The sequence below is a fragment of the Ambystoma mexicanum genome, chromosome 2p (genome assembly GCF_040938575.1).
Source record: "Ambystoma mexicanum isolate Mex_15411 chromosome 2p, UKY_AmexF1_1, whole genome shotgun sequence".
NCBI classification, from domain to species: Eukaryota; Metazoa; Chordata; class Amphibia; order Caudata; family Ambystomatidae; genus Ambystoma; species Ambystoma mexicanum.
Window position 1 is genome coordinate 1,330,536,892 of NC_090923.1, and position 23,703 is coordinate 1,330,560,594.

Genomic DNA, 23,703 nt, shown 5'->3' on the forward strand with positions numbered 1-23,703 from the left:
CTTAACCAGTTCTGCCTTGAGCCACTCAATTTATAAGCACTATGTGTGTCCTTCACGGAAGTACCATTAAAACAAGCATTGGCAAAGCCAACAGTTTTGGCTTGTTCATAAATATTAGGGATTTGCCAGGCACTGCTATTATATTCCCAGATATTTGCACCTGCTACCATCAATGGCCAGTTTATACCACTAGGGCTGTGCCTGGCAAGTGCCTTTCACATACCTACACAAATGCCCAAACAGTTGGCATTGACAATGCTTGTTTTGCATGCAAAAGCAGGGCTCTGCCAGGATAATCGCCCAGCATTGCCTGCTTTGCCTGCATGCTGATGGTCACTGGGGCCGTTGCCATGCCGTAAATCGGGCACGTGCAAAAGCCTATGCTTTCATGTTGGTAAACAACAGTTCTTCCCTTTCAGAATAGGGTGCTTACACGAAAGGTTTTGTTCCTGCTTGGAACAAGACATTTCCATTTTTACGCGCACATCTGAATAGGCTTACATTGTCTTCTGGTTTGTCTTCGACTTTCAAAACAGAGTGCATGATAATTCTACCTGTTTTAACTGTTGCCCATTGTCGTTACAGACGTAATATATTCACAACCTGTTTACGCATTGACTTCCAAAACAATGGAATGCTTTCCACATTTTTAGAAACTGAATTATTTGGCTTTCTCTCCCACAACAATGAAACAAACCACACATAGTCTCGCCTACCACCAGATGGAGGCTGCCAACCAAAAAACATACCTATGCTCAGTAAACAGTGTCACCGAAATGAATCTGCGACAGCAGCACATCCCAGCTCTTACTCTTGCTCAGTCCTACTAACGTACCCGCCTCCCTCCTTGATTTACAGATCCGCCAGAGCGTCAAGAGACTACGCAGGTGGCAACAGGGTGCAGTATAAGAACCATTAACATAACACAAAATGAACAGAATCCTTGGGAACTAGTCTAGGGACAGTAGGAGGTCAAAGTTAGGAAGCTATTTTGAAGTGCGTGCGCCTCAAGAGTAGTGTGGCAGGCTTTTTATTTTCTTGTGTAATGGGGAGGCTGACTTTGAATATTAGAAAGCATTTCTTATTAGTCCTCTCAATGGGCTTTACAATCAAGGCCAGTGAGTGAAAGGAATGCTGTCCGGGTCGCCTGCCCTGAATGAATAGTATTTTATATGAAAGTCTTGCTTTGTGTAATCCCTGTTGGCAGGGGATGTAGTGGTGGCAGGCCATGCACAAAAGACGGCGAACTGTTTGCCACCCAGGAGAAGGTGAGTAACAAAGGGTGCTGTTTATTCAGTCCCCGCAGTCTGCAGATGAATTCCGCAGAAACCGAGGTAGCAGGGCTTTCTGTTTTTAGAAGGAAGAATGGTGATGGGGTTTCTATCCTTGTAAGTAGGTTGATTCCCTCCACTGCTCAATTCCGTTCGAGGCATTGGAACATGTTGTACTATTCAGAAACAATATGTAATGTAGTCACAAGTGATTCTGATCCGGGTTCCTAAAGGACAATTCCGCTTGCCTACCCCTTAGACTTCAACAGTATGAACGGTTTATAGTCAAAATCTCGAAAATTAAAATCTCGAAAAAAAGCACGAATTAAAAATCTCGGAAAAAAAAGTATCGAATTTTTTTTTCAATGTGTTTTTTTTCAATGCGTTTTTTTTCAAAATGGGGGGGTTCCCCCCACCCCCCTTTTTTTCATTTTTTTTTTATTTTACCCCTTTTTTTACTTACCTGACCCCAAAAACACAAAAATAAATAAATAAAAAATTCGATAATTTTTTTTCGAGATTTTTAATTTGTGCTTTTTGTAATTCGAGATTTTATTTTCGGTATTTTGACCGACCACCAGTATGAACATATCATGTTCACTGGGTGAAATGCCTCGAAGATATTTATGACTACGTGAGGATATATGTAGATTTAAGTTCTGGCCTGTGATTGGCAAAATATTCAAACTTGGAAACAGTGAAGTGTTATTTTTATAATATACTGGTGAACAAAGTTAAGAAACATGCCTTTTTGGTTTTGCCGCATTTGGTGGTGCAAAGTGCCACCATAATGCCGAAACCATTGCAACAGATAAGGGGGAAAGAAAGTGGGTTAGGAAGCAGAATATCTGGTTGGCGTGGCAACTGGTTGCACTTGTGTGTACGAAATGACCGACTTGCCATTTGTTATATAAAGAATCCACCATATTGACTGAGGGCTTATGCTCCCATTGGGTGTTCCGACATATTAGGCCCTGGCTCTGTGCCAGCGTAGTGATCGGTCTTGCTTTATTTTTCTAATATAACCAGTGTAGCTGCCTCACTTCTCAGAGGAATCCTCAAGCACACCTGTGTGCAGTGCTTAATTTGTAAAATAAATTGCCAGGGCCCAAATATTTTCTAGCACAACTGGGACGCATCGGCCGAGCAACTCCCGGCCCACTGGCCACCATCCGGGGCAGGGCCCCAAAGTGTCTGCATATTTAGGGTATAAGCTGCAACATCTACCGGCTATTGTAGTTGATAGATGGCACTACTCATGGCAGATGTGCAATTTATAGATCCCAATCAACATAAAATAACGTAACATACTAGTTTAAGGCAAATGTTTGAGTGATTCTTTAAAACACGTCATCATGTTAACATTTTGCTCGGATTCAGTAGGCAGCAAGTGGAAAATGTTGACCATCTATCCAAGAAAACAAAGTAAACATGCTTTTCTCTTATGGTAAATTAATTGACAAATGCAGGAAAAATCATTCCTGAACTAATTAACTTATATGTCAAATAGCGTTTAATGACTGGATGACTTCTCTAAGGCTTTTCATCGAGTGGGGAGCCTGAGGATGCTCACTCTAGCTCTTCCAGACTTACTTCATGGTATAAGTGCTGACAGGCCGATCCTCGTAGTCACCTAGCCTAAAATATGGAACTTCATCATACACTACATGTAACCTTTCACCCCCCCTGCATTTTCTATGTTTTGTTCAGCATGCTGCTGACTGCCAAGCATCATCAGTGTCCAAAAAGTAAGTGGCAAGAACTAGATGTTTAAATTGCGACAGGCCTCCTTATCGCTGCTGCAGTTATTTCACTCCTTATGTGCCCTCATTGCATAGGAGCTCATTTTCCTCAAGCCCATAATTTGGTGGCTGGGAGCTGTTATGACCCAGGATTGGTCACTTTTGCCTGCAGTTCGACCTATATTAAGTCTCACATGAGGACACATATATGAACCCACTACAGCTGGTACATTAATTATCTCTTTTTCTCCTCTGTCCATATGTGTTTGAAAATTGCTACAATATGTTCTTTGGAGTATGTTCTTTGCAACAATGTACATGAATACCGTTTTTGGAATTAATTGACGGTATCTGAACTTTGCACTGTCCATCTTTGTTACACTTCTAACACTTCTATTTTGTGATTTGGGTAACAATGGTACTGGTAAGCTTGCCGTTACCGTCATTACCGGACCGGCAACCGCGAGCTGAGCATTTCAGATGCACCAGCACCATTCTGAATGGTGCTGGTGCATCTAACCTCTTCATTCCCATTGAGCCCTAAGGGGCCCTATGGGGCTCAATGGGGATGGGGAGCATTTTTTTCCGGTGCCCGAGAATGGGCAATTACCGGGTCCGGCGGGGCCATAATCACTCGGTAAATGCCCATTCGCGGGCGCCGGAAAAAAAACAATACCGGCGGCAGCCGTGCCTTTTATACCGGCACGGCTACCGCCGGTATTGTAATGAGGCCCTATGTCTAATGTGAAAATAATGATACGGCCAATTAAAGAAAGCTGTCTTGATTTATACAAGTTGTGGCTTCATTTATTTGCACAATTACTTTGTGAACCTAGAAATTGGCCTTGGATGGGTTCAAAGGGCAGATTAACTCTAGCCAACATTTTTTGACTAATCAATACATACATCAACCATGGTATGTTCAAACCAATAAGTGGCAGGACACCTTTCTTATATTTCGGGTCCTTAGTCCTTCCACATCGGGCCATTCCTCCAGTTACTTTTGGGAGTTGTTACTTCAACATAAACGTGGCCCGCTGCCAAATTTTCAGCATTTTCAGAACGTAGTGCAAAAGGTGAGGGGAAAGACGTGTACAATGTGTGCGCCACCTTTTGCCCTCCCTTTTGCGCTCTCCAGCACAGAGTAAAGGCTGCCTGCCATGTACACATGGCACACAGCATTTACAATGATAATTATGTGTTTATTTATATAGCGCCTTAAACCAAAACGCTTTACAGAGCACATATGTACATACAATGCAATCTTGGGAGAATAGCTCAGAGGCAACGTGCTTGCCTTGGAAGCAAGACGGCGTAGAACAAAACCGGTTCGATCCCTGGGTCCGTGCTTAGAAACCTCTGGGTATTAAGCACGTTATGAATAACCAATTACAATAAATAACCAATTGCAATTACAATATCACCCAACCATAATTGGTACTCATTTATTGACCTCGGAAGGATTAAAGGCTCAGTTGGCATAGCCGGGATTCGAACCTACTGACTGCAGATCACACTCAAATTGCATCAGCGAGCGCTCAATGAGCTATCTTACTGGCAAAGGATCCCTATGCACTCTGCCTGCAAAAAGATGGCGGACTTAATAGGGATGTCCAGGATTTGGACCTGTATGAAAATGCATGCAAGTGCAAATGCTGGAGTATTTGTATGGTGGACAGAAAGGTAGTGGTGTGAACGTACGTTCTGTTTCGCCCTCCTCTCAGCAATGTAAATGTATGAAAATTAGTCATGAATGCATGGTGTAAAAATCTTATGTAAGGCCTTTACACAATCATTTTACGTTGCATGCTCACAAAAATGAGCTCTATAATGTTATGTCAGCCTTAAACATGCCTTAATAATATACTATAGAATCATGAATTGCAATGTGCTTCAGTAAATTAATTCAGTGATGTTTTGTTAATTTAATTCAGGTTGATTTTAATGATCCTTTTATTTTGGTTTTGTTTCCAGAGGTGGTATTCGAACTGAGGTTGGAATTCCAAAGGTGTCAGTGTTTTTATAGATCTAATTGATTGAGTCTTTAAGGTTTTCAAAGTAGTCACTGATTCTCCATTGTATGCCAATAGTTGCAATACTCTTATCGTTGCTACGGGGCTTCAGAGGTTTCAGTATTATGGAGAGAAACAACCATTGTAAAACCATGACCATTTCTCAAAAATTTCAAAAGAAATAGGTTGGAATTGGATTTGATCTCCGTTTTCTTTTATTGTCCATTATTGTCTGCGATATGAGATTTAACATGTATCAGACCTCAATGTGCACATATGCAAAATGCATGTTATCTACAGTGCTTGTTTGCAAAATAATGAAGTTGCATATTTAGCAGTTATTGAAATAAACAGTGATTACAATGAATATGGCATCCAAGTACATGTTTTTTTGTTATGGTTTGTCAACTTTGCTTGCTGGTTTCAAACAAGAAATAATATGGAGCATAACTCATTTGGAGAATGTTGTGTGACATGGTATGGCCATCTCCCTGTTATTTCTCTGTAAACAACCACATTGTAGAGGTCAACACGGGCACCTTTTGTGTATGGCTATTGCTTCCATGTGCAATTCCCCATAAGCAGTAGTAGGACACGACTAAGACAACCTCTCTAGGTTGAACTCTTTACACACATGACTCATGGCTTCGGAAGACCCACCCCTGCGCACCTTGTAGCTGGGGCAGACCTTAAATTCTATAGAGATTTAAAGACTCCTCTCTTCCAATTTGCATTAGCATCCACAATCATTTTGGGATTGCTTCCTTCTACATTTGCATAGAGGAGTGAACCCTTCCATCAAAGCTGAACCCTACCATTCACAACCAAAAGGCTAGCCCCAAATCCTTCCTTTGAGTGTGGACCCGCCGCAGTCTTCTCCCACTTAATCTACAATCTCATTTGAGGATTTGATTGCAAGAAATGGCATGCATCTCCCTTAGACCTTCTATTGGGACAATTCAAGCTCCTGTATTTTCAAGGGTGCGCTACACAACTGCCTACTATTCGCTTGTGTTTGCCATATCACTTAAAAGGGCTAGAAAGTGGCATGCTCAGAATTTGAATCCTTACTCTTTTGCCCACATCGACATCTACCTCTAATTCCCCTATCCCAAAACATCTACCTTTTCTAATGTCTTCTCTAGCCCTATCAGAGGCTTCTTGTAAGTGTAAATCACCATTCTCTGCATGCTCCCCTTCCCTCTGTGCCACCTTCTTTGATAGCACCAGCCTCTACATCAGCCAGACCCTCCTCTTGGAAACGTCATTGTTTTTCACATACACTAACCAACCACCAATCCAGTTGTAAGAACGCCTCATCCCACCAAGGTCCCTACAGTTGCACCCACAGCAGTTGATCTCATTCCCTCTAATAATTGTCTCATCCGCATGACCCCACAATCTCCCTGTAGCGCCCTACTATCCTTGTGCACATTTCCGCCAAAATCAATCCCTCCTTACTGAGATCAAGGTTTAAAGGTAATTCGACCCTCACAAGCTCTTTCAACCTACACTTAGCTGATCCAATGAAAACCTTCTAACTTCTCTGTGCCTTGCCAGGTCGCCACACTGCTCTGATCTCTGGAATACACACGCTATCAAAGATACAGATGGCCTGCATGCATGCTGTAGTCAAAGTTGCAGAAAGTGCAGATCATAGACTCTTTGCAGCAGGAATACTCCTTCTATTATACTCTCACTTCATTTTTTTTAGATCCTGCTGATATCTCCAATAGCCCTTCAGTGTGCATCCCTCATGAAAAGCAAAATCAAAGCTAGCATTTCACTATATTTTTAAAAACAATATTCCACACCTGATCATACTTTGTCCCTGGCCTAAATTCACCATCTTCCCAACCTCCACTACTAAATGTGCCTGTGTTTGTTTTTTCGCCAATCCATCCTCAACCCCTATTACTCTTTGCCTTCCAAATCAATGCACCCTCCCCTCACCATTTTCATACATCACCACTTGCTTCCAACATTTCAACCGCTCCTAGCTCTCTCCTGTAAAACTGCCATTGCCACCTCTGTTCCCTTAAGCCTGTCTGCTTAGCTCTCCATTTGCAATCCTCTGAAAACAGGTTTTGTAAAATGCACAGGTTTAAATAGTCCTCAGATATGTTTCAAACTTAATTTCTGCTTCCCACCACAGCTATCTTTTCTCATCATCCTCAATGGCCACTGTTGCCACGGTTAACTATAAGATGCTTCTTCCTGGTCCTTATTTCAAATGGACACCAGCAGAGCAACACTGACTTTTCTTCTAACTCTATGGCCAAAGCCAAGCTGTAACTTATTGCTAATCTTCCTCCATGGCCACACCCATACGATTGGTGTCACCAAAACCATATCGTAGGGCCTCTCTGTAATGCAATAAAATGAGTATTCCATGAAACTAGTCTTCCGAAAATGATTTTGCCTGTACTTTTTATCATTTACCCCCATTATAAACATGTCGTCTTTCAAAGATGGTCTAGTCCTTAAGACTTGAATGTCATTCTCAGTCATGTGTTTCAGATGGATTGTGTCCTCCCACGTATTCTTCATCTTTGATATTCAATATCCTGCTTTAGCTGCTTCGGAATTTTTCGGCAGAGGGCGCTGTGTGGCAATGGCGTCGACTCAATGTCCCTCGGGGGCCTCTGTCTCGAGGATGATGTCATCAAATGCATATATAGCGCCTGTTGGCTTTATTTCAGTTTTTCCGCGAATGCTATTACTTCGAGAAATACGGAGCGCTTCTTTACTTCATAACGACTTCATTTCTTCGAGAAATCGAGTATGTCTTCATCGACACAGACTACCCCGAAGACCAAACTCAAAAAGTGTCGAGATTGTGGGTCGAAAAAGCCACTGACCGATCCACACCGTATTTGTTTATGGTTTCACGGGGTGTACCATAACACCTCAGACTGCTCCAACTGCCAGTCGATGACAGGTAAGGCCTTGAAGGAACGAAAGGGGAAATTGATGGTAGTTTGAAACCCCAAATCATCTACCCAGACCAAAAATAGCCTTCAACCGACGAGTCGAGAGGCGACTCACTTCGGAGGAACAAAGTTAAGAGGTTGAGTTCGAGGAGTGGCTCCCACCACTCCTCGTCTTCGAAGAAGCCCAAGAAGAGGTACAATAGGTCACCTTCTTCGACTTCGTTGGACGCTTCATCTGAGAGGGTATCTTGCGCCACAAAGAAATCCACTCCAGCCATGTCTGAGGCTTTCAGAGCAGAGATGCCAAAAATATTTGAAAAACAAAAGCCTCCGAGCCATGCTCCTACCGCTCCTTCCGAAGAAACCAGGAAGGAAAGGGCTCAACCTAAATCCCCTGCTCCCTCGAGCCCGGGACAAAGGCCAGATCTCATAAGGAGCCGTCGAGGCCATGATTCAATGACGTGTCATCGAAGGATCCATGGAGCCGAAAGCATAAGTCGAGGTCGTAGACACCATCGAAGGCGGCTGCGCCTTTGACGCCAGCCAAGCCGTCGACGCTGAAAGCATAAGACGCCTGCTGCGCCATCATTGCCAACTGTGCTATCGACGCTCCGCACCCCATCAAAACCTATGGCGCCAGTGAAAAAAGTTTTGACGGCTCTTCCTGGGTCCGCATCAGCAGGGACGTGGCTACTAGCAACGTTATTTGCGGATTTGCATGGTTGAGGATGTCGGGCTTTGCACCGGATGTGCAATCCAGACTCCTCAACATGCCCTTTGACAGGTCTCTGTTACATCCCGCCGTGCACATCATTCTAGAAGACGGGCTTGTTTTTTAAAAGGTACGCGCAGACCTGTTTTCCTTCCTTATGGTGTGCGGCGCTTCATTCCCCCGTTCCTTTTACAATGTAGATTGCGGCAGGGATCGAACAAACTACGAGTACCATGATGCTCCACTGCACTATCATGTGTCCTGCGCCTCCAATCACCATGCTCTGACGTTTTGCTTTCACTTTCGGGTAGAAGCAGTCTTTTCATTTGGCTCGCTGCTTCTGATTGAAGTTGCTGGCGCCTTTTGAAGTTTCGTCTTCGTCTGGATTTCTTGACCTTTGCCTGCCTAACGCACTGTCTTGTCTGCTGCTTTGTACTTTACTGCCAGGTTAGTGTACCAGGACCTATATCTTGTTTTCACGGACTGCCTTGCCTCACGATTCTGTACTTCTGCCGCCCGCACGTTAACAGGACCCTTTCCAGCCTTCTTTGAGTGATTCACCTAACATTTATCACTGCTATTTCTAGCCTGTAAAAAAGAAGGAAACTGCCTGTGCATTTCAGATTGCTCTCCCTTTGCAAGCCTTGTTACTGCAGTTGCTTATAAGTTTTCCATTCACACCACACCTGCCTTCTGTCATTACACTGGCCCTTGCTACTAGCCCCGAACAGCACATCTAACAGGATCTCTAACTACCTTTGTGGAACTTACCCTCTTGGAATTTACCATCTGGGATTCATTGACATTTCTATCACTTCTGATCTATTGGACATTGGGGATTGCGTTTACCTTTCTTCAACAAGTGCACAGGGGGACGCTGCGCAGAGTGTGCACCAACCCGGACCTAGTGCGCTCCTCGTGCCGTTCGGGTTAGAACCCTCACTAACATTCCCGTTTATTATTTTATACTGCCGTTTTTGTTCACCTTGGATTGATCCCAATTCTACTAGTGGTAAGGAGTGTTTCTTTCCTATTCCAACCCATTGTCATAGTTCCTTGAATAGTCTTGACAGTGATATTGTCTTTAGGTAGTAAAATCCATCCTAGGTCTGCAATCATAAAACTCATCTCTTCTTCTTTATTTTTACAGCTGGTTAAATCGGGGCGGTGTGTTCTCCCCGCTCCTTTGGGTGATCGGGCTCTTGTACTGTTTTAATCAGTAGAGGGTCATATCATTTTAAAGATCTATACCCTCACAGAGAGGAGGCTCGGTTGGAGGCCCCATCCGAGCTCTTCAATCAAACCCTGTGAATACCAGTCCTGGTCACCTCCTTATCCTCATCCTAGTTGGTGAGTAACAGTCTCACCTTTTTGGCAACAAGGCTGATGAGATCCTTGAGAAGTTGCAGACCTCAAAGGCGGGAACCACATCTTTGGGTGCTGCTATTAGGCAGCCTCAGCCTTTTCACCCTAGTGGACAGCCTTGGAGGGGTAGATCTTTCCGCTACTACTCCTCAGTTGGAAGAGCAAGGGGAATGGCTGGTCAAAGAGGCCAAAGAAAGTTCCCCTGTGGTGGATGAAGGAGAGGTGCAAAGCCAGCTCAAGCAGGGGCATCTTTACCATCTGCCACTTTATCAGCCCACTCAAAAACTCTGAGGTCTTGAGTCACAACTCACCAGTGGGGGGCAGACTGTCTCAGCGTCTAGAAGAATGGCGAGTCATTACTTCGGATGCTTGGGCATTGGAAACCATGGGCATTGGAAACCCTAGGCTGTGGGTACTGCCTTCCTTTCATACAGAGACCTCGGAGCCATCCACCGGGGAGCCTCTCTTGGAGGATTCCAGATCCGCTCCTTGTGGAGGAAATTTTAAGCCTGCTAGAGAAAGGTGCTGTAGAACCAGTGCCTTTAGCGGAGAGGAACAAGGCTTGGTAAGGGCGGAGGACTGAGAGCCATCTTGGACTTGAGATACTTGAACAAGTACCTCAGGACGGACAGGTTCATAATGGTCACTCTTTCACAGATCCTTCAGGCCCTCCAACTCCAGGACTGGATGGTGTCATTGGACCTTCAGGATGCTTATTTACATGTGCCAATCCATCTCAAGCACAGAAAATACCTGAGGTTCTCAGTTGTCGATTCTCATTATCAATTTCGAGTTCTGCCATTCGGACTAACCTCCGCCTGAGGATTTTCACTAAACTGATGGTGGTGGTGGCAGCGAGTCTCAGGACGGGGGAATTCACATCTACCCCTACCTGGATGATTGGCTGATCAGGGCGCGTTCTCCCGAACAAGTCCTGGGTCATCTCAACGTCACCTGCCACTCTCTTCACAGACTGGGCTTCTCCCTCTATTACAAGAAGTCCCATATGACACCTTCTCAAAAGCTCCAGTTCATCAGAGCTGTACTGGATACATCCTTGGGAAAGAGCTGGACACCCGAGGTGAGAGCTCAAGACATTCTACAGATGGTCACCCAAATTAAGAGTGCCCAACGTCTCCGGGCCTTTCTTTTTTTTAGGTTGCTCGGCCTCATGGCATCCTGCATTTTTTGGTGCCAGTGGCCCTCCTGAGAATGAGATCCCTTCAATGGGCTCTCAGAACTCATTGGTCCCAGTTTTCAGGAAAGATGTCGGACCTACTTCAGGTTCCAAGCAGGGTCACACAGGATCTTCTGTGGTGGGCCTGCGAGTAAGAGAGAACCTTTTTTGGCAACCATGGCCAGAGATAACAGTATTGACGGACGCCTCACTCATGGGGTGGGGAGCCCACACCAATGATCTGACAATCAGGGGTCGTTGGTCTCCATCAGAGTCCAAACTACATATCAATCTTTTGGAGCTGAGGGCAATCAGACTAGCGCTGAAGGCCTTCCTGCCCTCTGTGCGGGGAAAGAATGTCCTGATAATGACGGACCTTTGTGGCCATGTACTACCTCAACATGAGGAGATGTAGGGTCATGACCACTCTGCATAGAGGCAATGCAGCGCTGGTACTGGACAATTTGAGAAGGAGTCTCCTCATCAGCAGTTCTCCTAGCCAGAGAGGAGAACATGGCGGTGGATGCTCTGACCAAGCAGAGCACAGTCTCCCCTGAGTGGAATCTAGCTCAGGAAGTCCTTCAAGTGGATCTGTTTGCGACCGTTGTCAACCAGAAGTGCAAACTGTACTGCTCCATGGAATTGGAAATGGGAGTCTATCATAGATGAGCAATACGTGGGAGGACACACAATCCATTTGAAGAACAAGTTACTTACCCCTGGTAACGTTCTTTCGACTGGATGTTACACCCACGTATTCCTCATCACCCTCTCAACCTACTCCACAGTAGAATTTCCCATGCTATTATAGCTTTCGTTCCTTCAAGGCTGAGTATGGTCATTCCTGTGGTTATGCAGGTATTTCTACTGTAAAAAAAAAAAAGAAACTGAAGCCAACTGGCACTACGTGTGCTATATATACACACCTTCGATGACATCATCCTCGAGATGGAGGCCCTTGAGGGACATTGAATCAACGCCATCGATGCACAGCGCCCTCTGGCAAAATCTTCTTTCCAAAGCAGCTAAAGCTGGATATTGAATATCAAAGATGAGGAATACGTTGGAGGAACATCTAGTCGAAAGAATGTTACCAGGGGTAAGTAACTTGTTCTATTTGTTTCGGTGGTCGAATGCCTATGCCATGTCTACATTTTTGTAACCATTGTTCCCTCGACTCACCTATCTAATACGATTTCAATTTTGGAAAAGAATATAGGCCCAACTCCCTTTACTTGCTGCATCGATGTCATTAGACAAGCATCTACCCTGGCTTTTGTTTGAGTGGTGAGGAAATATTGATGTACTAAGACTTTAAGAAGTGAAAAGTTGATAACCTGGAGGTGACTGTGTATTTCAGCTGTCATCAATGACCTACGATGGCTCCCTCCTACTGCATATATGTATATAATCATTGTTTAGTGTCAATTTTGATAATAAATTGTTAATGGTAAATGTCTCTTTCTCCTTAGTTACAAGGGTCAGATCGCAAGGGTCAGTGACCATCTCGTTTAACGTTGTCACAAAAGACATGAAGAAGCTGGGTTATGATACAAGCCCATCGGATGTCCAGAATCCATCAGGAACATCTCTTCCTTGACGAGCAGTGTGCACTTTTTGTAATATTTTATACTAAATTACCACGTTCTTTTAAGTGATCTCCTTTATATGTATTTCTAATTCTGTGATGTATTTTTTAGAATGAAAATATATTTCTATATTTATATTTTTTTAAAGCATTTTTCTGTCCAGAACATTGGTAAGAATGTTTCATTGCAACGTGCATTTCATGTACATATCTCTGGAATGGGAGTATGAAAATATTGTACTCCTTAAATCTTTTGCATGACTGCGCATTTACATATTCACTTGTTTTACCAGTAAAATGTCAGGAAATGTCATTAAACAATATGGATCCCAGAATTGGATTGGTTCATCCATTCATTTTAAGCAGCGTGCAGGGCCTTGTAAACATTCAGTTGCCAGAACTGCATCTTAATTACTTCACTTCAATATTTTAACTGCTGTGATTGGAAAAAAAGCTAGCCTCAGTTTGTGTGAATGCTTGTGCTGCTATATTTGTAAGAAAATATGTGCATATGTGATGGCAGTTTCCCCATTTAACGTGCCATTCGGTGGAAATCATGAAACACCATTTGAAGATTTATAGTATGGATTTACCTCTCGCCATGTGTCTGGGGTGCACCTTTCACCTCTTGCAGTTAGCATAGTTATAGCCCCCTTACAACCCATTCGCATCACTATGATTAGAAAATCACCAACCAACCAGGCATGCAGAACATGGGTTTTCTTTTGGCTCTGCAGTTTGACTGTATATTCCATATTCTCCTTTTCCCCCCTTATTCTTTCAGATAGTAAATTATCTGAATAGGCCACTTATTAAGAGATCTGTATTTCGGTGGTTTGGGCTAAGTTAAGCCCCTTTTAAATTCTAAAGCCCTATGATTCTTTGCTTTGTGAAGGTGGTTGGAATGGCCTTCACTAAGACATTGGTAACTTTTAGGACATTTCTGTGATGGACAAAACCTGAAGAACTTAAAAGGTCTCCTCAAATTCAGAAGGAAGACTGATGTTCAAGATGTATGTATTCCTTTAAAAGAGAAAATAATACACCAACTTGCAGTGAGTCAGAAAAGAAAGCAGGTGTTTTTAACGGTACCATCTTTCTCACCCGACTCCTGAACTTGTTTTCTGTTTAAAAGATTAGTGCAAAGAATTATTAGAGTCAAAGAGACTTTTTTTAAATGACTGCCCCGATCTGGGGTACATTAGTTAGATCAGAATGCTCAAGGATTTCCATGTTCTTTTGGGAGTTGAAGATGACTGATTGATTTTGTTGTGATCTGTTAACGGGCTGCACAGCCATTCTGTAGAGTGCTTTGTGTATATGTACAGATTTGAAGTCAATCCTGAAATACAGCTTGTAATACCATTGATTGTAAGACAGTTTTCACTGATAGATTTTGTACTTTTGCAAATAAATGATTTTTCAAATAGTCTTTTTTTTTTTTTTTCTCTCTAAGATTGAACCCTGATGATCTATCCTGGATTTAGACTAGCTAATCTTCGTAATCGTTCAATTCTTTTAATCATTGTCTTTTAAGTACCGTAAATGAGACATGTTTTGGAGCAACTATTTATGTATTTCTTTTTTACATTTGTTAAGCGCAGCAAAACCCAAAGGCATCTAGGCGCTGTCACAACCAGGTACTTTCACTTAAGGGAGAGAAATGTGTGGGGGGAGCAGGGGAAGGGAGAAAAGAGTTTTAGTGACTGAGTCTCATAGGTGCTAGACGAAGAGCCAGAGTTTGAGTGCTTTTCTGAAGGACCAGTACGATTGTTCTTCTCTCAGGTGTGGTGGGAGCGAGTTCCATTGGCTGGCAGCTACAGCAGGGGAGCTGGCTCCTCCACCTTTGGCACGCATGGAATTGGGCATGACTAGTTTGTGGGCGTATGCTCTTCTGGTGGGTCTGGAGGATTGTGCTTTTGTGAAACTTTGCTCAGAGTATAGGGGTGCCGAGTTAAATAGGCATTGGTGAGTGATCGACCGAGTTTTGAACATGATCCTTTCCTTGATAGGAAGCCAGTGGCCATTTCGTCTTACCTCTGAGATGTGCTCTCATTTCGGGATATTGAGGGCTGCTCTGGTGGCATTGTTTTGGATTACTTGCAGTAATCCAATTGGGCTCCTATGATGGCTCTTGCGATGGTGAGGCAGTTGGCCTGTGCAAGGAATGGTCTGGCTGTATTGATGAGCTTCGTTGTGTCTGCTGCTGTTGTCGCGATGGCGCTGAATTGACGCGTGAGGGAGAGGGTCGAGTCAGGTAGACACTTAGAGTTTTTACTGAAGTGGACACTGGTATCAGGAATTTATCAATCTTGAAGCTGGAGTATTGGGTGTCAAGATTTTTTAAAACAGATGGAGGCCTGACCATCAGGAGTTCTGTTTTTTTGTCATTTAAGCAGAGTCCGTTGGCCACCATCCACGCCTGGATGACTGAGTAGGTCTAATTGAGGGACTGGGTGTCCTCTAGGTAGGTGCCGGTGAGGGGGAATCAGGATTTGTGTATCATCGGCATAATTGGTGTAGGTGATGGCGATGGAGTCCAGGAGGTCCAAGATGGGCTTTGTAAATATATTGTACAGTGTTGATGAGACACAGGAGCCCTGGGGACCACCACATGAGATCGAGGAAGGTGGGTCACATGCTACTTCAGAGAACTCTTATTGTCCTCTCGGCAAGGAAAGAGTCTATCCAGGACGTGGCTTCCTTTGAGAAATTGGCCGCTGAAGTGACGTGCTGGCAGAGAATGTTATGGTTCACTAGATCATACGCGACGGACAGATCTAGCAGCAATAGGAGGGCTGGTTTGCCTTTGTCTCGGAGGGAGTCAAGTCGGTTTTTAAGGTCGAGCAGGGCTGTCTCAGTTCCATGACCCGGTCTATAAAACCTGATTGACGTAGCCCTAGAAGTTTGTTAGATTTAAGGTGGTGTTGGATTAACAAGTATGCCGCTATGTCTAAGATTTTGAGGAAGAAATGGACTGTTGTTATTTGGGGAGGTTAGTTCCAGAGAAGCTTTGTTTAGGAGAGAGAGCACCAGGCTTCCTTTATTGAGGTGTGGACTATGCCAGAGGAGGAGGCGGCATTAATGAAGCTCGTGATGAACGGGGTAAGGTCTTCTGCACATTCTTTTATGACAGGGGCGGGGCAAGTGTCCCCTTTGCATCTGGACGGTTTGAGATTTTTGAGGATGGCGCCAACTTCTGTTTCTGATACTATATGGAAACGGAAGGGGGTTTGCCCCTGGTGGGGGAGTTTTGGCAGAGTAGGGAGCGCAGTTTTGATGTTAGATTGTTTAGAGAGGATATTTTCTTGGAGGGAGGCAATTTTAGTTAAAAGGGCCTTCTGAATATTAGTGCACCAGCTCTCTTCTTTGGTGATGCCTGATGACGCTGGTGCCGGGGCTTACATTTCCTTGAGAATAGTGAATAGCTCCTTCGTGTTGGAGTTGGCCTTACCAATCCTGGCAATGTAGGTGGTGGTTTTGGCTTCGATAATGGCTAGTTTATAGGTTCTGACTGAAGACTGAAACCACACTCTATGGGTCTGTTTGGTGTTTTGTCCAGGGGGCTTCTCCCTAGAGCTTCTTAGCTCTCAGGTCTTGGAGATCCTCTGAGAACCAGGAGTTGGTATGAGAGAGCACTTGAGCTTTACGCAAGGTGAGAGGAGCAACTGTGTCAATCGCTGTCTCTAGTCTTAAGGTAGAGTTCAGCTAGAATGGCTGGGTCGTTAGCTATGTGCCACTGCTTCACCCATGTGTGTTTATTAGCCCCTTTCCATCCCTACCTTATCCCCATAGAGCTGCCGGCACTTATCCAGTGAGCGTCTCATATTTGATAAGCACAGTACTTTCTCACCACCTTGCAGAATCGCACCTGGGGATGAGACTAGTATCTCTCACACAATAGCATTCTTAATCTAACTAACAATTCATGGCAGTGTTTTATTATTTCACCTCTTTCAGCAGATGAGGACCCCACTCCTCCATCCCCCACCCCAGGGTAAAGATTTCCTGCTCTTATATTATAATTATCGTCCACTCTTTTTCTCCTTTAACAGCACATGTTGCCCCACCTCCCCTTACTCAAAACACCTTTTGGTCCTTCAGTTATTGTCCTGCTTATACAAATGGAGTAGTTATGTCATAATGAATTGTTAAGAGTTGTGTTGCCTTCTGTGCTCTGTGAAACTATATAATACATGTTTTGTTATCTTACTTTTATTAATTTCACTGTTACTACTAGCACTGTGGCTTCATGGTGCTGAGTTGTGGCCTGCTGCATTACAGATGGGAGAGGTTTATAGATGAGAGCCATGTCTTCAGAGCATTCCTGAAGGGAAGGTGGGCCGGTAGGTAAAGAAACACTCTACCATTCATGCTAGTGTGTGTAAGAGGATCACACCAGTCAGAGTTCAAAGGTCAGCTAAGAATATATGGCAACACGCTCTCAGCACGATGTAAAAGATCGTGCATGTTTTCCAGGGGAAGCCAATGTAAGGACCTCAATACTGAAGTATGATGGTGATGCTTTGCATTACAAAGAGGGTTTCTTTGTTTTATGGAGCTCCAAAGTAAAAACAAGTTGTGCAATCTAGACATGACAAAACCAGGGCAATAACTGCTTGTGCCTGGCAAGTACATTTCAGATATGGGAAACTTTCCTTAACTGAACAGCAAGAAAAAAGTATTTGTGACTTACTCTTTTGTCCCCGAGTGAGCCCTCCATCTAAGGCCACCCCTCCACTTTTTACCACAAGGTTAGGGCTTCGAGATACTCAATCAGATATCCAGATATGTGGAGCAGGTGACTTCAGGCTCATTTCTGGGGAGCGGTGGGGGTTGAGCTTTGGAAAGTACTCCTTCATCTGGATTAAAGGCCCTCAGGCTAATTTGCAATTTTGTAATTGGCCTTGTACATTTACATGGTGCAAGTGCAGGTATTTATAATGTGCTTAATACCTGAGGTCGATTTGTAAGCAAGTATCCAGGATTCGAACCAGTGTTGTTCTGCATGGTCTTGCTTCCAAGACCTACCTGCATGTTGCCCCTGTGCTATACTCCCTTCAGGCTAAGATGTTAGTTTTGTAGTTTTGCATCAGCTGAAACCTGCACAAAGATTTCTGTCATCGGTGTACTTAAAAAAAGAAAAGTCTGTAAAGCCAAAAGATCGAATTAAAGACACTAAAGGTAACGTGTGTGTGTGTGAATATATATATTCACTGAAAAAACTTTCTTAAAAGGACGTATGGTTACAAGTAAAACCGAAAAAGCTCAGAAATTCGCCAGTTAGGGTAAGTTAAGCAACATAACTCATGCCACCACCGTGCACTGCTAAGACTAATACCCAGGACATCAAAGATAACATCACAAATGTCATTGAATAATGTGGCGTTCATCCCCCGTTCCAGGTATTGGTACAGGGATAACGGCCCTGCAGCCCAAGTTAACGGCCCAAGCGAAGCGAGGGTAGATAATGAGGGCTCTGGACCATTATCCCCCGTTCCTGCCCCTGCAATGAGGGATGAAAGCCATTAGCACACCGGGTTCCCAAAGCGTCCTGCTGTAGGAAGTAAAATCCTTTTCCAAGAGGGCCACCAATGAAAGGGAAGGCGGGGCTCCATACAGTGCCCCTCTTCCCTTTCCATGAAAGCCTGCAGAAGGCAAAGAGACAACCCTATGACCATATTACAACAAGTGCATGTTTTTTTCCCTTTCAAACCTATCCCACTTTCTAATAACCTTACCACATAGCCGGTCCCAGGTGGACATGGCCACTTTAACACCATTTGTCGGCCCTCGTGGTCATGGCCAGTAGCCAGATTGTCCGGGTCATGACCTTATGCCATGACCCAGACAATCTGGCCACTGCCCATGGCACAGGCTATACCTCAGTCACCAAAGGGTATATCACTATTTTTTGTACATACATTATGACACTTGTCAAAAAATAAAACACAAACACATTTGCAAAATCATGCTTTAAGGTCCTTGTCAATGCTCCTTACACGAGTTTGCTGGAAATGTTTTATTTTTTCAAAAGTGTCAAAATGTATGTACATGCAATAGTCCCCACTTGACAAAATCCATTCCGACTTTACACAAACATTCAAGGTTGGATCTATAATCTTTCTGAAAACAGTCGTCAAACGGCAACAAAGCTATAAGCCATCTAAAAGTGTTGAGACCCCCCTCTAATTTTGCCGCCTCTTGACAAAATCACACCAAACTTTACAAACATATTTATATCTAGATCTAAAATCTGTTTGCAAACTTGTGTAGATTCGTCAAATGACACAACATTTATAAGCCTTTACACTATTTTGGGACCCCCCTCTAATTTTGTTCTCTCTTGACAAAAAAGCTCCACACTTTCATGCAGTTTCATTGGGTGGCGCCGAAATTATAAGCCATCCAAAAATTGCATTTCACCAACCCTGTAATGCAGAAATAGGCATAGATGTTCCCGAACATCTGAAGTGTTTGCGAGCATCACAGACTGTACACGAACATCAGGACTGTTCGCGGACTTCAGGGATGAAAACCACCAGTTGTTTGGCTTCTTACGGCCATATCCCATCCCATCCCCACCACCCCTCACCTCCCCAGATATTGTTTAATAAGTTTGACAAGTGCAATGTTGTGTTTTTTTATATGTTTTACCATGATGTTCGCGGACACTGGCGACTGTCCACGAATCCAACATGGTGAGCGTTTCCAAATTCTGACGCACTTCATGCTTTTCACCATCTAATCAGTATGCGCGTCCGATGTCGGCAGACATCACGTCGCACTCTAAGCCAATCGGATGCCCGTCTGTGGACCGAACAGGGAAGTGAGTCCACGGACCGAACCCAGAAATCACTGATTTGGATGGATTTACAACAAATTTACAAAAGCACACTTTCGGGACCAAGCCGCCACTCCTGCCGCAAATTTGGTGAAAATCCGTCCAGTGGTTTGGGCTGTAGACGTGAGTAAACATTTTTTTCCATTGCGTCTATGGAAAAAACAGAAAAATTGGGACCCCCTCTACAACTTTGCCCCCCACTTGATGAAACCTCACCAAACTTCCCAGAACAATTCTGACGGGACCATATACTTTTTTTTGCAAAGTTTAATAAGAATTTGTCCGGGTGGGGGGGCAAAGTTATAAGCCGCCCAAAAAGTGGTCTTCCTATAGGTTAAGCAACTTAACCATAACTACAGGGCCGCTACCGCAGGCCCTATAATATATATGTCTATCAGAATTGACTACCGGAGGAGCTATGTGGACCTCTGCAATTTACACCACAGGGTTTATAAGAGAAAGTGGGAATGTAGACTTGCTGACCAATATAAATGAGTGGAACCATTTCGAGGCGGTGTTAACCACCTTGACGTGGCTTGTGAACCAATCGTCAGGCAATATTGACAGCATAAAAGCAGCTTTACAGAAATCGCACCCTTCTACCACAGTGGTTGGTATATGCAGTCTTGATTGTGGAAGTGTGCTTTATTGAAAGGTATGGGGGTTAGGATTGGGGCTCATGCATTTTTTTTGTTTCGTTTTTCATTTTGGTTTTTATATTTGTTTGCTATTTGATATAGAAAAAAATCTCTCTCCCAGGGACAACAAAGAACAAATTATCTTTACAAAGAACATTGATTTGGTGTAGCTTGAACATATAAAATCTGAGCTGCTATCTATACTGGTAAAGAACAGACTATGGAAACAAAATGCTTTGAAGAGAGGAGCAAAAACGTGTACTTGGGGCAGTTCTTGATTGTACACTTCACAGTTGTCTCTTTTTTCTTTACATATTTACGTTACATGTAAATAAAGATAAATGTAAACTATTTAAACATTAGTGTTATGTTGACCATTTTTACTAAATGTTGGTACAGTGTAATATGAGCAATCGTGGAACTGGGAGAAATGATCATGGCGAGTTCCCCACTATGTAAAAGTTTATGCAAGATTTAATTGGGCCTGTGTACTTTGCTGAGAATTAGATGAATGTAGTATTAAACCAACAATAATAATTGGAAGCAAGACAAATTTTCACAGTTTGACATAACCAGAATTTATTTGGTCTGTTAGGGAAGAAACATATGTCAAAGAAAGGCCAACCTTGTGGCCGTCCACACTTTTCACCAGCACCACTTTCTCCTGTGGATTTCATATTCACATCCATTTCTTCCAATCCGTACTTGTGAATTGTATTTTGTGTGCTCTCAGGTCTCATTTACTCTTCCACAGTTTGGAAGCATTAACATTAGCACAAATGTGTGAGCTGCAACGCCATGACAGGGCTTTTGACCATGCAGTGGGTGTTGAAAAAATATACACACATGCATGTGTCTCACATCTTTAGTCCCAAGAGCCGCAGTGAAGGGCAGTGGGAAATTAAATTTGAATGCTAGCTTGCCAGATGTGTGAGGGAGGTGGGAGGATGTCTTCCTGTAGAGAAATTAGCTCATTCATTACATTCCAGGTTTCAAATGTCCTTTGGGTGTTAGCAGCACGCAAATTGAATAATTAATTGAATCTTGCAAATCCCTCACATAATTCAGTTAATTCAGTCTGATTAACTTTTCCTCCCTTCAAAATCTCCTTTCTTGGTGTTTTGAGCATTGTTTGATAAAATGTCCTGGACAAGCCTACTCTCAAGATTTCTTGATGAGCAAACGGATGGTGTAGGCTAGCCTTTTGTATTCACCAGGTCTGCATTCTATCGGGCGAGCCAGCCTAAAGTTGGAAAGATGTTGTTCAAAAGAATAGTTCTTAAATGTATATGACTTCTAGTCCTCTCAGTCCTTCTCAGAGCCTCCCAGGGAGACACATGGCATAGTTAACCCCTATGGTCTGTGGTCAGGATCTGCAGGAATTGGATGTTTGATTCTGAGGCATGGCACTGGGAGGTGTAAGGCTCAGAGAAGGTGCTGATCTGAGAGTGTGAGCTTTGCAAGCTGCAGGTGGCATACACAGCATGTAGGGGACAGTGGTAGGCAGACAATTCCCTTCCACCTGGTGTCCTTTTAGGAACATGACAGCGTAACTGTGTTTTAGAAACTACTACAAGGGTGGCTATCTTGAAATATCTCCTGATAGTCCTGACAAATTTAATTGTGCATATTGTACAATCCTGAGGTACCAAAGAAATATTTTTCAATACCTTGCAATGCCTAGACACATTTGTGACCCTTCTTTATAAACTATGCATTCTGTCTGTTGAGAGGAAGTGTCCACACAGAAATAACTACCCGAGTTATGAAGCTGCTCAAATAGAACTTTATAAATCAACCTTTAATCTTAAGACAAGAGATGCTTCATTGCACCTCCCTGACTCCTTGTTCAAGTTCTTTCTTTCTTGTTTATGGCTGATGTTTTGCTGCATATTAATCAATAGGAGTATGCAACATTTGCAAAGCATTTGACAAGAAATTAAAAAATAAAACGCTAACACTTCTCAGATGGGCTTCTTCAGAATGTCATATTGGAAGTGGTCTTTCTTAAGATTTCAGAATGTAAGAACGGAGGATAGATGTAGCTAATCTGATATTCCAATTGATGAGTTTGTAATAATTGCATAAGACGCCAAAAATCTGCAAGCTGATCTATTAGCTAGAATCCAGGATGTGAGAAAGGCAAATTGAAACATTAGGTGATAAACTTGGGTTACCTTAGATACAGATTTCTTTTTTGAAAAGAAGACATTATGATGGCTCCCTTTAGCCTCTGAGATGCTTGCTTAATAAAATTTTGTGAAAAAATATTAAATTCTATCTTTGACAACCTTAACTCTTCTGCAGACTGCCCTGACAGAATGCTAAGGGGGGAGTGGGGAGGCTTGTGCTATGAGGTAACCAGCACTTTCCCCAACTTTCTTTCCAATATTCATGCAAAATCCTGTGGAGAAATGGAAATTATCCTTTAGAGACCATGGTTGTTTACTTTTATTTTGAGACCTCTGCTGCAATTGCCATGAAGACCACATCCCCATTTCACACCTACAATTGGTTCCTTGCACTGGTTTCAAATAGAGTGAGCAGCGGGATTCAAGGTTTTTTGCCCTTTGAATCATATTTTAAAAGCCATGTTTCCTACCTTCTTGACTTGAATGTAGGTGCTCTACTAACTGGAAAGGAATCTCCACTCTTCAGATTCCGTATTTCCTTCAAATCACAAGGTCCGCAGCAGAAGGTAAATCTTGATGGTTGTGTAGCTTGTCACCGAAAAACGTTACCATGTCCATCTGTGCCATTGTGGGACATCAGTTCCATAAAGCCTTTAAGAGATCCACAAATGTACTGTTCCAAATGCATGCATTCCTTTGTCACTCCAAACTAGTATCCCAGTGACAATCAGTCATTCATATGTCTCACACTACTATCAAAGCTCTGACACATATCCTCTCTCATCTCAGTTTAGGTTATTTTTCATTGTTGATGCCACCCATTGAGCTTAGCATCTCTGAGAGCAAAATAAACCAGCCTTTGAAACAGGTGACTCAGTGTATGGGTCAAAAGGAAGTAGCACAGTATGTTGGCAACGAGTGAACAGCATTACTTTACAACCAAAACGAGAGGGAAGCATTAATAGATCTACTGTACGGCTTTCTTCCCCACAAGTAGCTGTGCAGTGAGGGATATTTTAATGAATGACCGTTTCCAAATATGGATTTGGTCAAATGATCAAGCATGGGTAGTAAATGTGGTGTTGGCAGGGTGTCTGTGACATGTCTTGCCTTACTCTAGTAGTTGAGGATGGTATGGCCAAGGGCTGGATGAAGCCACACACTACTTATGCAGAGCCAAGTGGGCGCCATGAGGAAGAATCCCCTGGTCCACCCCATCTTCCACTCGTGAGCCTGGGTGGGGCTTGCCACAATGGAATAATAATGCCACCAGTAGACAATCTGGAAAA

General features: G+C 43.3%; 1 protein-coding gene across 3 annotated transcripts in view; it reads left to right on the forward strand.

Annotated features, from left to right (window-relative positions):
* B9D1 (B9 domain containing 1) overlaps nucleotides 1-14,229 on the forward strand; it is a 391,264-nt gene extending 377,035 nt beyond the window's left edge. For all 3 annotated transcript variants that reach the window (XM_069645673.1, XM_069645671.1, XM_069645672.1), the window contains one exon: nucleotides 12,685-14,229. In XM_069645673.1, the coding sequence (XP_069501774.1) occupies nucleotides 12,685-12,727 (43 nt within the window). In that variant the 3' untranslated portion in view covers nucleotides 12,728-14,229. The remainder of the gene's footprint in view (nucleotides 1-12,684) is intronic.
* Nucleotides 14,230-23,703: the final 9,474 nt, after the last annotated feature.